This window comes from Oncorhynchus kisutch, linkage group LG22 (assembly GCF_002021735.2).
Source record: "Oncorhynchus kisutch isolate 150728-3 linkage group LG22, Okis_V2, whole genome shotgun sequence".
Taxonomy (NCBI): Eukaryota; Metazoa; Chordata; class Actinopteri; order Salmoniformes; family Salmonidae; genus Oncorhynchus; species Oncorhynchus kisutch.
In genome coordinates this window covers 22,738,213-22,753,342 of record NC_034195.2, presented here as the reverse complement: position 1 = coordinate 22,753,342, position 15,130 = coordinate 22,738,213, and the positions used below count along the sequence as shown (strand labels likewise).

The window sequence follows — 15,130 nt, the reverse complement described above, 5'->3', positions numbered from 1 at the left end:
TTAAAATGGCTGATTTATGTATTAGCATCTCACCCCATACGACACATCAGTGGGGAAGCCTGTAGCATTATCCCTTCCCCACTTCTTCCACCTGTGCCAGCAGCAAACAGCCCCCAGGCTCCAGCGCCCCAGCCTGAGACGGAGAGGCACAGAGGGGGGCATCTATATGCAACACACCTCTGGAAATCTACTTGGTTGACACAGCGTAAAAAAGCGCAAGGGGGACAAAGATAAATGAGTTAGTGCCTATTTCAGCATTTTTTACTGGAGACCTAGCAGATCTGTGGCTTGTAGATGTGGACCTGTGCATGGCTCCCTGAGCAGGCCAGGGGTTTGGTGTTGCACTGATTACTGTCTCCTAGCTCTACCCATCTAGCACGGGGGCCGGATTAGGAGGCGCGCAGAGCAGAGAGTAGTGGGGTCTGTCAGATGGGATGTGATGTACAGTAGGAGTCAGCGTTTCCCTCCAGCTGCTGGGGACATTTACAACATCACTCCTGTCACAGGAAACACTAATGAACATAGGACCCCATGCTGCACTGGAACAGATGTTAGATACACATCCATACTGTAGCTATACACTTACTAATTTACATACACACATCCATACTGTAGCTATACACTTACTAACTTACATACACACATCCATACTGTAGCTATACACTTACTAACTTACATACACACATCCATACTGTAGCTATACACTTGCTAACTTACAGCATACACACATCCATACTGTAGCTATACACTTACTAACTTACAGCAAACATACATCCATACTGTAGCTATACACTTACTAACTTACAGAATACACACATCCATACTGTAGCTATACACTTACTAACTTACAGCATACACACATCCATACTATGGCTATACACTTACTAACTTACAGCAAACACACATCCATACTGTAGCTATACACTTACTAACTTCCATACACACATTCTGTACTGTATTTACAGGTGTGGTCAAATATATTGTCACCCTTGCTGCATGATTCAATATTTATTCTAAAAACATTTGGTGTTTACACATGTATTTGTGTGATTTACAACGACACAGGAACAAGAAAGACAAAAAATGGAAATTGAAATTGAGATTTTTCACTTTGAAGTCAAAAATGGCCTGGACTAAATTATAAATCATTCTGATTAATTCTAGTTTACTGTGTAATTTATCTCACCTGTGGTAAGTTGCAGATGCCTACAGGTAAAAAATAGTAATTCAACCAGTTTTGAAAATAAAAATATAACATTTTCTCTACAGTTCACTTAGTCTTTAATTTAGCAAATGGTCTTATCCAATGCACTTACGATAAGTGTATTTGAATGAGGATTTACTTAGTACAAGCTTTCTCAGAAATACTTACTGTGAGTAACAATGGTACCAATCAGATCTCTCTCTCTCGCTCACACTCTCTTTTCCTCTCTGTCTGTCGCACGCGCGCGCGCACTCACGCACACACGCACACACGCACACACACACACAGGCATACTGTATGCATAACCATATGCATCTGATGCAATGGTAGTGTAATAGTTGATCCTAAAGGGGTCTCAACCTCATGCAGAGATAGTTATGTGAACTGTGTGGGTGAGCAGATTTCTCATAAAGAGTGCTGCTGCGTTGTCTTAACGTCCTCTCTCAGGGTGTCACCGTCGTCATCCTAGAATAGACTGCATCTTCCTGTGATGTAGGAGAAGCACTCCTTTGACTGGGCTGTCCTGGGTCCTGAAAGATCTAAGTCCTATAAGGTGTCCCCAGGGAGGCTCTAACCGTCAGACTCAGTTGTCGGTAGAGTAGGCTCAGGCCTGGATTTGCCTTACAGCACCGGAGAGGAATTCTGCCGCTCAAGCAGAAATAATGTGAGCAAATCAACTTGCTATTGGGTATTTTACAGTGCAAGCAGAAAGTACAGGCAATTTCTGGCTCCAATCTTTTTTCATTTGTGTGTGAGCGTGTATGTGTGTTTGTAGTGAGCGAGAGAGAGAGGCAGAGGAGGAGGAGAGAGAGAAGGATAAAAGGGAAATTCTAGATGTGGATGTAAGTGATTATTTGGACAATTGGCTGTGACAATTTGCAATGTTGCTGATAAACATGTACCCTGTATGAGAAAGATGTTTTTTTTTATTTGCATAATGTATTTTTAATGTCTCTCTAATTACCTTAAGAGAAGGTTAATGGTCCCTGTGTTTGTACACGTTGTGCTGCCTCATTTGGGGTTACCATGGAGCTAGGGTGATCCAGTACCATAACCTGGCCTCACAGGGCTGCTCTTAATGCTAGGCACTTACTATAGAGACTAGAGAGGTAGCGAGGGAACATTTTGTGCATCACCAAGGTGTACAATAATATTACAGAATGTGTGGGTGTCACTTACTGTATGTCTAGAGCAGGGGCGTGGAAGGAGAAAGCATCTGTTATGCATTACTACTACTAAGTTTGTGTTTGAGTGCCTCTGCTGCTTATGCATTAGAAATCTGAAGTTTACGTACACCTTAGCCAAATACATTTAAACTCAGTTTTTCACAATTCCTGATATTTAATCCTAGTAAACATTCCCTTTCTTAGGTCAGTTAGGATCACCACTTTTTTCAAGAATGTGAAATGTCAGAATAATAGTAGAGAGAATTATTTATTTCAGCTTTTATTTCTTTCATCACATTCCCAGTTGATCAGAAGTTATGGAGTTTATGGAGGTCCCCATCTCATAGCATCATTCTGATACATACTGTATCTGATTAGAATCAGTGGCTGAGACTCTGATGTGGCAGAGCCCTGTCTCTGTCCTGTCTGATGTGGCAGAGCCCTGTCTCTGTCCTGTCTGATGTGGCAGAGCCCTGTCTCTGTCATGTCTGATGTGGCAGAGCCCTGTCTCTGTCCTGTCTGATGTGGCAGAGCCCTGTCTCATCCAGCTGGAGAAGACAGACAGTAAGACAGGGCCATCCCCAGCTGGAGCGGACAAAAAAATAGGACAGACAGGGCAGATCAGGGTAGGCAGGGAGGGCAGAGCAGGGCAGACCAGGAGCAAGGCAGACCACCCTAGATTGGTTCTCAATTAGAGGCAGCTGTCTATCGTTGTCTCTGAGTGGGAACCATATTTAGGAAGCCATATTCTGTGGGTATTTTGTGGGTGATTGTCTATGTCTATGTTAGATGCTTGTGTCAGCACAGTTCTTATTATAGCTTCACGGTCATTATTCGTTTATTGTTTTGTATTCATTGTGCAGTGCTTTCTTTATTAAAACATCATCAAGAACACATACCACACTGCATTTTGGTCCGCTTCTTACGACGATCGTGACAAGAGCAGGGCAGACCAGAGCAGGGCAGACCAGAGCAGGGCAGACCAGAGCCACACTGGCCACACTCATGTAGATATAGAGAGACATATCATACATATCTGTCTAAATCAGACAATCAGGTGGAAGAATGACTTCCTTTCTAGGCTCCAATCCTTCAAAAACACAGCGGTGTTTCGGAAAACGAGTGGGGGAAAACCTTTTATATGCTTTATCATTTAAACCGAATAGATTCTATCAACAAATAGGCTTGCAGTCAATACAAACCATTGAACAATGTATTACTGGATCAAGTGTACCCAAAGCAGCAGGATAATCATCTTGTTTTCGCCTCTTTCCAAGCAATGAGCTTCTCTGTGTGTGTATGTATTGTTGTGTGATGCCTGGTGGTGATGGAGGACTGATAACCAGGAAGTAAGTGTGTGTGTGTGTCTGTGTGTGTGTCTGTGTGTGTGTGTGTGTGTGTGTGTGCGTGTGTGTGTGCGTGTGTGTTAGATGTGTTTACTGATGGGAGAATGGGGACATATTGGGGTTAATGACCTGTGAGAATGTTTAAGCTGGGTTCTGATTTCTCATTCTACTATAAAATGAGTTGTGTGCACAGTCCGTGTGTGTGTGTGTGTCAGTCTGTTTGTGTGAAAGTATGTGTCTGTTTTGTTTCTTGCTATCTCTTTCCATATGCATGCAATCTGTCTGTGGTAATGTGTGTGTGGGTGTGCACTGTACAGTACTGTATATCCGGTCATGTCAGGTGCATGCGTTTTAAATGCGGTATGTTGTTGTGGTAATTTAATAGGTGCATGGTGGGAGAGAGGAATAGGGAGATAGAGGAGAGGTGTTATTTCTCTTGTGGTGTAGGTGTGAGTAGAGGTTGATTACAAAGCCATTTCCAAGGCTTTGTCTCGCTCTGTTAGCAGAAGAGCTCAGTTTCAAAGACAATTTGTCTATCACTGAGAACACTTTGTGTGTTTGCCAGGTGTGCTTGCGTGCTCGCGCGTGTGTGTGTGTGTGTGTGTGTGTGTGTGTGCGTGCGTGTGTAAAAGCACAAAGGTGCATGTGGAGTGTTTACTGGTAAACTTAAAGGGGTAAGAGGTGCTAAAGAGAGCGTGTGTGTGTTTAGTACCTCTGGGTGTGTGTATGGGATGGGGATTGGCCACTAAATCAGCGGTGTGTGACATGAACACAGATGAGAGGCCCCAGAGGCATGTCTCCATTCCCTAGCCAATCACAATGCACCTCCCATCACCTGGCGCTCAGGATCACATTAGCAGGGTATTGGAGGCCTCATACTTCAGCCACTTTCCACACAAACTAGGTCATTTTTCTCTGAGAAGGTACCAGAGTTCATTCATCAAACTCACAGTCCAACTACAGTGTCCACAGACGTACACAGCCGTCCACTCAACCTCACCCTCACCTCATACACACTTCAGATACAGTACATGCAGTCTTGTCATGCTGTGATTCAAAAGCTTTGTATCTTTGATAGTTATTGTCCATTCAGTATCTCTTCATAGAAAAATTTATTATTTTTCAATTGCACTTACTATTTATTATTGGATAGGTGATCTGCATGTCTACAATGCTTGAATATATTGTATAGTGTCATACCATGGTATTACCCTGAATATATTCTGATCAGCTGTCATCTGTTCCCTGTTCAGGTTTGCGGTCCTGAGAGACCCGGCTAACTGGCTCAGCGTGAACCCAGTCAGAGGCACGGTGAACACCTCCGCCAATCTGGACCGCGAGTCGCCTTACGTTCACGACAACAAATACACCGCCATCTTTATGGCCACAGACAACGGTAAGTGATACATTCAATATGTCTCTGTTCATTGTGATTAAAAGTCCTCATACAAATGCTGTAGTACAGGGGTGTCAAACTCATTTTGACCTGCGGGCCCATTCGGTCCTCACCGGGCCGTACTTTACCTTTATGGTAACACTTTACTTCACACCCAGCAGAATAACACATTATGACTCGGTCATAACCATTTCATAACGGCTGACATAACTTGTCATAACCTGTCATAATATGGTCATAACACTCTCATGACCCATATATTTACACCGTTATATTGCGTTATGAATGCTTACGACACCTACATAAGAGTCAAAACCCACATTTATTCAAATCTCTTTTTTCCCTGGCAAGAAGTTTCATTTTGTTTGAGAGTTAAGGATGCTGCGAATCTTCGCAGCTTTTTGTAAAAAATCGCGCAAAATTTCAACGTCCTGCTAGTCATGCCAGGAATATAGTATATGCATATGATTAGTATGTGTGGATAGAAAACACTCTGAAGTCTCTACAACTGGTTAAATCATGTCTGTGGCTATAACAGAACGTGTTTAGGAGTAAAAATCCCAAGGAAAACTGTTCACAAAAAACACAAAAGAAATATCGATTCGCCAGTCTATGTATTGTCTACGGCAAGGGAAAATAGATAGAGTCCCGTTTACAATGCCTTCAACTTCCACACGATGTCGCCAGTACTGGCAATTCATTGGTAGTTTATCCTTGGTGTGATGACGAATAGGCACTTCCTGTCTTGGGGTACACCGAAGGAAGTTATGAAAGGGAAAATATGGACGATGATTTCAAGACTTGCTGCTATCGAATACAGATCGCCCCGTGATCAATTTTATCGATTATTAGCGTTTATTAATACCTAAAGTTGGTTTACAAAAGTATTTTGATGTGTTTTGTAAAAGTTTATAGGCAACTTTTTTAATAAAAAAAAATGACGTTGCGTTTTGGAAAGGTGCTTTTTCCTGGATCAGACGGGCTTCATAAATGGACATTTTGGGTATACTTTGACGGATTTAATCGGGAAAAGACCCAATTGTGATGTTTATGGGACATATAGGAGTGCCAACAAAGAAGCTCGTCAAAGGTAATGAATGTTTTATATTTTAATTCTGCGTTTTGTGTAGCGCCGGCTACGCTAATTCTTTTGTTTGCGTCTCGTTCAGGTATTTTGGGGGGGTGCATGCTATCAGATAATAGCTTCTCATGCTTTTGCCGAAAAGCATTTTACAAATCTGACATGTTGGCTAGATTCACAACGAGTGTAGCTTTAATTGAGTACCCTGCATGTGTGTTTTAATGAAAGTTTGAGTTTTATCGAGTACTACAGTTGGCGCTCTGAAATTTCCTCTGATTTTGGTCCCTGTACAGGGACCGCAGCCGTAAAAGGTTGTAAGTCCTTTGTTGTTGTTGTAATGATTTGTTTACAATCATGTTTATTTCCCTCATATTTGAAATAACTTGTAGAAATAAACTTTATGACACTTTCATGAAGCATTATGACCATCCTGTGTCACTTTACTTGGACTAAGAAAATACACCTTATCACACTGTCAAGAAGCATTATGACCATCATTATCATATAAACCAGATAGGCCTATCACATACAACCCCTTATGTCAGTCATCAGTCAAAAAGAGCGTGTGTTATCCTGCTCTTGAAATCTGCTCCTGTATTCATCCCAGTCATCAGCAACAGAGCATTGGGGTAGGTGCACAGCATTGGGTTAGGTCTGACATCAATGTGTGCATAATTACAATTACCATTTAATATGGTCAATTTCTGAAAATATTATATAACATAAACATTCTGTTGACAAGTAGGCTAATACTGATTGGTTAAGACGTTAAAATGCCTATTTACTCTGTTCCATCTGACTGCGCAATCCACGGTCTCATCTACCCAGTCAGGCACTTTATAAACTTGATCTCCACTATAAAAAGCATCTAGACTTTATCTCACATTTCTTTTAGACTAACATTTAGTTTCCAACAGTGGAGATTTGTATAAACCTTGCTTTCTGTCTCTCTTACAATCGCAACATTGTTTCAATATTCAAATATCCAGCTGTCCCATAGTAATGAACGTGTCGGGGTCAGGACGAGACAGACAGGCAGCGCTTCTCAGCCAGTCGAAATCATGAATCAGCTGGCATCTTTTTTATATAAAGAAATTTCAATTTAAAAAAGGTAAAACAAAACGAAGTGTAGCTAGTTTCAGTCTTTCCAGCTTCAGTTTGAAGTGATTGTGTTAGTTATGCTGTTGGCTAGCTCCTCTGAACACCTGACGAAATCACGCCACATTAGCTCATTGTTTGGATGGATCCAGAAACATGCCACTAGAAACAGTTTAAACAAATGCAAATGCAGCTATTTTGCTGTTAATCTGGCTGCACTTTTTGACGTGACTGTAAATTAGCCATAGTTGGCTAGCTAGCAAGCAAGGAAGAAGAACGTTGCCAGCCAGTATGGCAATGGAACATTTAGAACGAATGACTGGTTCGCGTCCAAAGATACAGAACAAAAAGTCTGAACGATTGGGTCACGTCTCTAGCAACCAAACCAATATAACAAACGACCAGCCGGCCTGGGTAGCAACCCTAGATTTCTGTCGGGACTATATCTTGTGGAAGTATGAAATAGTATGAATAAATTCATCAAAATAACGTTTTTATGTAAATATGTCAATCATTATTTGAATATGTTGGTAAACCTTTGTATAAAAGTGATAATGCCCTGCCAATATATACGTGCCTATATATCCTCCAAACACCGGCTTCGAGGGCATTATCACTTAAATTGAATGTTTTGCCTTGTGTGGTATGTTTTGTGAGTTTTGAAACAATTATGTAACCAATCATAAAATAAATACCATGGTAGGTTTTTGGGTTTTGACAGTCTTTTTTTGTAGGTGTCATAACCAGCCATAAAATAACGCAATATATGTCGCAATAGGTCTAAATATATGTGTCATGAGAGTGTTATGATCACATTATGACAGGTTATGACAAGTTATGTCAACTGTTATGACATATTATGACATGGTTATGACCGTGTTATAATGTGTTATGACGCTGGGTGTCAAGTAAAGTGTTAACAAATGGGGATAATATTTCCTCAATAGTCCTCTATCTGCTTTGGGAATTGTCTGTGCAAAAACAAATGTTTGACACCCCTGGTGCAGTGGATTATCCATTTAGCATCTGGAGAGAGAATGTATTATAAGGAATAGTGCAAGAAATATTTCATCCTTAAATGATACCCTCACAACAGCGTCATCGACTTTCATTAATATGTCAACACAGAAAATGATTATCTGAAGGAGTTTTGTAGACGCCGATGGCTTAAATCCAGACACTATCAATGAAAGATGTAAAGTAAGATAAATGCATTATTATATCCTCTTCCATGTCCTCTATGTGGTGTATAACCATGGTTTTACTCTCGCTCTTGGAGTTTTGACATCCAGGTATAGTCAGTTAGTAGAACCGTAATTTGTCTCACCTGGCACAGCCCAGCTTTAATTAACCTCAAGGCAATGTGATGTTCTTCTCGCTCTATCATGGACTGTGGCTTTGAGAGGCACACTCTCACAGCACTCAAGTCTTTTTAGAGAGGGAGGGAAGTAGAGAGAGAAGTAGAGACAGAAGAGGGAAAGGATGGATAGATACATAAGATATGGAGAGAAAATGAGGAGATGAGGAAACGAGATTGTGATGATAGTACAGTAAGCCAAAGAGTGAGAGACCTGGCTCTCAAGAGAAGACAGGCTATGTGAACACTGCCCAAAAAATGAGGGGGAAACTGAGCTGCATTTCCTAACCTACTGCCAAATGTATGACTATTTTAGAGACACATTTCTCTCAGATTACACTCAGATTACACAGAAACATTCATTCAGACATTCAATACATTCAGACATTCAATACTGCCTTGCACACTTTTGCCTACATCTAGCTGATCTAGGGTGTAATCATTAGTCCAACATTTGCAAATGAGAGTTACTTTTTGACAAATTCTGGTATGTTTCATTTCATTCCAGTTGCTTCTGTTTAAGAAAACTTTTTTTCAACAGACTCAGCAGAATGAATACACCCCTGATCACGCGTAAACACAGTTCACTTTCATAGCAGCCACGTTGTATTCCTTCTTGCATCTATGTGTTCTCCTCCTCTCCTATTTTACCTTCGCTTGTGGACTTCAATACAAAACACATCAGCTGTAGGAGACCAGGCAAAAAAAGCTTTCCAAGCCAAACCATATCATAACCGCTACACACAGCCTACATCGTTGTCACCATATTAGCTAAAGTAACGTCATAGTCAACATAACTAATATAACTAAGTCGTTAGTAAACCCACTACTGCTCGCCTAAGGTAGAGTACCTCATGATAAGCTTTGGAACCACAATGTCTACCCAACAGAGTTCACATCTATATTATTCGTAGCTGTCTATTTACCACCAAAAACCAATGCTGGCACTCAGATCGCACTCAACAAGCTGTAAAAGGCCATAAGCAAACAAGAAAATGCTCATCCAGAAGTGGTGCTCCTAGTGGCCGGGGACTTTAATGCAGGCAAACTTAAATCCGTTTTATCGCATTTCTACCAGAAGGTCACATGTGCAACCTGAGGGAAAAAACTCCACACACAGAGATGCATACAAAGCTCTCCCTCGCACTCCATTTGGCAAATCTGACCATAATTATATCCTCCTGATTCCTGCTTACAACCAAAAACGAAAGCAGGAAGTACCAGTGACACGCTAAATACGTAAGTGGTCAGATGATGCGGATGCTACGCTACAGGACTGTTTTGCTAGCACAGACTGGAATATGTTCATCCATTGGCATTGAGGAGTATACCACCTCAGTCACCTGCTTCATCAATAAGTGCTTCAACAACGTCGTCCTCACAGTGACTGTACATACATATGCCAACTAGAAGCCATCGATTAAAGGCAACATCCGCATCGAGCTAAAGGCAAGAGCTGCCGCTTTCAAGAATTCAATCCTACTACACCAGCTCTGACGCTCATCGTATGTGGAAGGGCTTGCAAACTATTAAGGACTAAAAGGGAAACCCCGCCACGAGCTGCCCAGTGACTCGAGCCTACCAGATGAGCTAAATGCCTTTTAAGCTTGCTTCGAGGCAAGCTACACTGAAGCATGAATGAGACCACCTGCTGTTCCAGAAGACTGTGTGATCACGCCCTACCTTTTAAACAGGTCAAACAGGTCACGGGGGTCAGACGGATTACCAGTACTCAGAGCATGTACGAACCAACTGACAAGTGTCTTCACTGACATTTTCAACCTCTCCCTGACCGAGTCTGTAATACCTACATGTTTCAAGCAGACCACCATAGTCTGAAACCGAAGGAAACTTGCCTAAATGATTACCGCCCCGTAGCACTCACGTCGGTAGCCATGAAGTGCTTTGAAAGACTGGTAATTTCTCACATCAACACCATCATGCTGGAAACCCTAGACCCACTCCAATTCGCATAGCGCCGCAACAGAGCCACAGATGACGCAATCTCAATCGCACACCACACTGCCCTTTCCAACCTGGACAATTGAACACCTGTTTTAGAATGCTGTTCATTGACTCCAGCTCAGCTTTCCACACCATTGTGCCCACAAAGCGCATCACTAAGCTAAGGACTCTGGGACTAAACACTTCCCTCTGCAACTGGATCCTGGACTTCCTGACGGGCCGCCCCCAGGTGGTCAGGTTAGGCAACAACACATCTGCCACGCCGATACTCAAAACGGGGGCCCCTCAGAGGTGTGTGCTTAGTCCCCTCCTGTACTCCCTGTTTACCCACTACTGCGTGGCCAAGCACAACACCAACACCATCATTAAGTTTGCTGATGACACAACACTGATCACCGGCAACAATGAGACAGCCTATAGGGAGGAGGTCAGAGACCTGGCAGTGTGGTCCCAGGCCAACAACTACTCCCTCAGCGTGAGCTAGTTAAAGGAGCTGATCATGGACTACAGGAAAAGGAAGGCCGAACACACCCCCATTCACATAGATGGGCCTGTAGTGGAGCGGGTAGAGAGTTTCCAGTTCCTTGGTGTCCACATCACCAATAAACTATCATGGTCCAAACACACCAAAACAGTCGTGAAGAGGGCACGACAATTCTTTCCCCCTCAGAAGACGTACAGCCCAGTACATCACTGGGGCCAGGCTTCTTGCCATCCAGGACCCATATAATAGGCGGTGTCAGAGGAAGGCCCCAAAAATTGTCAAAGACTCCAGTCACCCAAGTCATAGACTGTTCTCTCTACTACCGCACAGCAAGCGGTACCGGCGAGCCAAGTCTAGGTCCAAAAGGCTCCTTAACAGCTTCTACCCCCAAGCCATAAGACTGCTGAACAATTAACAAATTGCCACCCAGACTATTTGTTTTTACACCGTTCTTACTTGCTGTTTACCATCTTTGCATAGTTACTTTACCCCTACATACATGTACAACTTACCTCGACTAATCTGTACCCCCTCACGTTGACTCGGTACCGGTACTCTCTGTATATAGCCTCACTATTGTTATTTTATTGTAACTTTTTTTACATTTTATTTAACTTTAGATTATTTTGTAAATATTTTCTTAACTCTATTTCTTGAATTGCATTTTTGGTTAAGGGCTTGTAAGTAAGCATTTCATGGTCATTTCTACACTTGTGGTATTTAGCGCATGTGACAAAAATTTGATTTTGATTTGATGTCATGCAGTGACATTAGTGTACTGCCAGTCAGTAAGCAGTTTAGCAGTTACACCAGCGGGCCTCGTGGCAATAGATTTGTAAAACCAAAATCTTACCTTGACTTGGACGAGTTCCATTGTTGTGTGGGATTGTCATAGTCAGCTAGCTAACATAGCATTCCTCTGTTCGAGCAGGGTGTTTGATTAGGTTAAACTAGCTAGCTGCAGTTGCTCGCAAAGTAAGTGAAACTGAAAGTGAAAAAAGAAAGAAAATGTCTTTCTCTCTCTTGCCTCTTCTTCAGAAATGAATTTGTTCAAAACTGTTAAACTATTGTCTTTCTCTCTCTTTGAGTCAACTACTCACCACAGTTTATGTACTGCGGTGCTAGCTAGCTGTAGCTTATGCTTTCAGTACTAGATTAATTATCTGCACCTTTGATTGGGTGGACAACATGTCAGTTCATGCTGCAAAAGCTCTGATAGGTTGGAGGACATCCTCTGGATATTGTCATAATTACTGTGTAAGTCTATGGAAGGATGATGAGAACCATTACCCTCCAAGGTTTGTTTTCTATGTAACCAGATGAGGACAGAAGCTGGTTGTCCTCCGGCTATACCATGGTGCTACCCAACAAAGTGCTGCTGATGCGACTCTAGAACTTCATTGTAAAAGAGTGTGTTTTAATCAATTATTTGGTAACGTATTTAGTATGGTTTTTATCTAAAATTGATAAATGTTTTACAATTTTTAATGTTATGAAATTTACTGAGGAGGATGGTCATTCCCTTCCTCTTCTGATGAGCCTCCACTGGTAGACAGCCATTATATCACCTTTGAAACTTTTGTGAGTGTAAGGTTTACTGTTCATTTTGATTGTTACTTTCACTTTTGTTTATTATCTGACAATGTACACATGTTTCCCATGCCAATAAAGCCCTTTAGAGAGAGAGAGGGAGAGAGAGAGAGAGAGAGAGAGAGAGAGAGAGAGACGCTTCGTCTTCTCTACTAGGATGACTCCCCTCAGGGAACTTCTGACAGATCCATTAACAGATGTGTGAGATTCTATTAACAGGGCTGGAGAGCAAAGCAGCACTGTGGTGCTCTGCGGTTTGCATAGAGGGCTGGAGGAGGCCAGTCCCATCATGGTGCTCTGGGACTGCAGGGCTGGGGTGAGCCCAGGTGCCCACCAAACTCAGATGAGATCTTAGCTGCAGACAGAAATATTATATCTATTCATGTGTTACCAGCACTTTTCGCTCAGTCTCTGTATCCACTTCTCACCCTCTCAGTCCCACTCCTTCTTTTACGAGCGAGGGAGGGATGGAGCGAAGGAGTTGTGATTTGGACATTTGGAAGAACAGGCATGTGAAATGACAGACCTTCTGAGAGGCAGACGATGGGGATGAGATTGCAGGAGAAAACTAATAGAAATGATCTGGAAGATGGGGTAGGGTGGTGTAGCTAGTCGTTGCCAGCATGACTAATGAGTTGACATTTTGCGCCAGCAGTGATTGACTCATTAAAATGGGGAATGTCAATAAAGGGGTTTAATATTCTCTGATTCCAGCTGTACTCTTTGGACCATTGCTGTCAATAGTGTAGTTATGACTATTATTTATTTAACTGCAGGTTTCTGTAAAATAATTGCCTGTTATGATGTTCATGCACTGAGCAGTCTAGCAGCTGCAGTAACCTGCTAGTAAATCATAGTTTATGAAGGCAATTTGAGCCATGTGTTGTATGTCTAAGAACATGCCCTCTGGGTATTTGCTGGAGTAATGGCCCAGTCTCTGTCTGTGCACTGCATGCCATGCTCAGCTTCTGTGTGTGTGTGTGTGTGTGTGTGCGTGTGCTCGTCCGTGCGTGTGTGTACCTGTCTATATATGTTTTCTTGTTTTTCCATTGTGGTCGTGATGGCAGCAGAAGGCAGATTTCTGCTGTACCTGTACCTTTGTGTGTGTGCCTTTGTGGGAAAGTGCTCTGTCATGGACAGGCTGAAGCTCGTCTGCAACAATATGTTAGATGATTGCATGACAACACACCTACGCCGGCTACTAACAGGGAATCGATCTAACAACATCTTTATCTGGAGCACTCCAATGAATGTTCCAGCGCTCCCACTGACCAGCGCAGGTTAGCGTTTTTTATCATGAATCTTGTTCTGGAGGCATTTCTGCAGAGTGGCAACTAGCTGGCACAGCCACAGAGTCATCAAATCTGATTTTTAACCCTAACCTTAACCACACTGCTAACCCTAACCTTAAATTAAGACTGAAAAGCAAATGTTTGTTTTCATGAATTTCTACAATATTGGCAATTTTGAAGCTGGCATATCTGAGGGGAAATAGCTCAGTCCTGCCTCCAGGACAAGACTCAATGTCACTCCTGCTCCCGCTCCCCCTCCCTGGCGCTCGAAGGTCACCATCATTATGCACACCCGCCTTTCCCTGTCACGTGCATCAGCAATTATTGGACTCACCTGGACTCAATCACCTGTGTCATTACCTCCCATATATCTGTCTGTTCCCAAGCTCTGTTCCCAGCTTCAGGATGAATGTTCTTATGTCGTTGTGCTGACGCTATTCCTGTCTTGTTTAATGTCTGTGCTATGTTAAATGTTGACTCCCCGTACCTGCTTCTCATCTCCAGCGTCAGTCCTTACACTCATGACAATAAACGTCAACCTGCCTGACCAGCAGAGATCTCCGGCTGAGAGGGAGGAAGGGAGGCAGAGAGCAGGAGAGAGAGAGAGAGAGAGAGTAAGAGGGAGAAAGGGAGGGAGAGAGCAGGAGAGAGAGAGAGAGTAAGAGGGAGAAAGGGGGGGAGAGAGAGGGGAGAGAGAGAGTAAGAGGGAGAAAGGGAGGGAGAGAGAGAGAGAGAGTAAGAGGGAGGAAGGGAGGCAGAGAGCAGGAGAGAGAGAGAGAGTAAGAGGGAGAAAGGGAGGGAGAGAGAGGGGGAGAGAGAGAGAGAGAGAGAGTAAGAGGGAAGAGCGAGAGTGTAACTCCTGTAAAGGTGGAGAAAAAAATGTAAAAGGTCGCTTTGAATAAAAGCATCTGCTGGATGGTTCATTATTATTAAAGGTAGACTCAGTGATATGACGTAGATGCAGAAAGTAAACAGCATAGTAGGTTCATTTCCACAACGACTAAGAGCTTTGAAGTGCGAGGCTCAACTTCTCTGCTGTTTTGGTCCCCTGGCTACCACGCTGTAACAGTGTGAAGCGAGACCGTGCACATATACTGTGTCTGATTGACAGAGCAAAGTCTTGCATCTCACTCGTCTCAATATCTGCAGTG

General features: G+C 42.8%; 1 protein-coding gene across 2 annotated transcripts in view; it reads left to right on the top strand.

Moving 5' to 3' along the window:
* Positions 1-15,130, top strand: part of cdh13 (cadherin 13, H-cadherin (heart)) — a 545,258-nt gene that overhangs the window by 494,627 nt on the left and 35,501 nt on the right. For both annotated transcript variants that reach the window (XM_020456206.2, XM_020456207.2), the window contains one exon: positions 4,970-5,112. In XM_020456206.2, the coding sequence (XP_020311795.2) occupies positions 4,970-5,112 (143 nt within the window). The remainder of the gene's footprint in view (positions 1-4,969; positions 5,113-15,130) is intronic.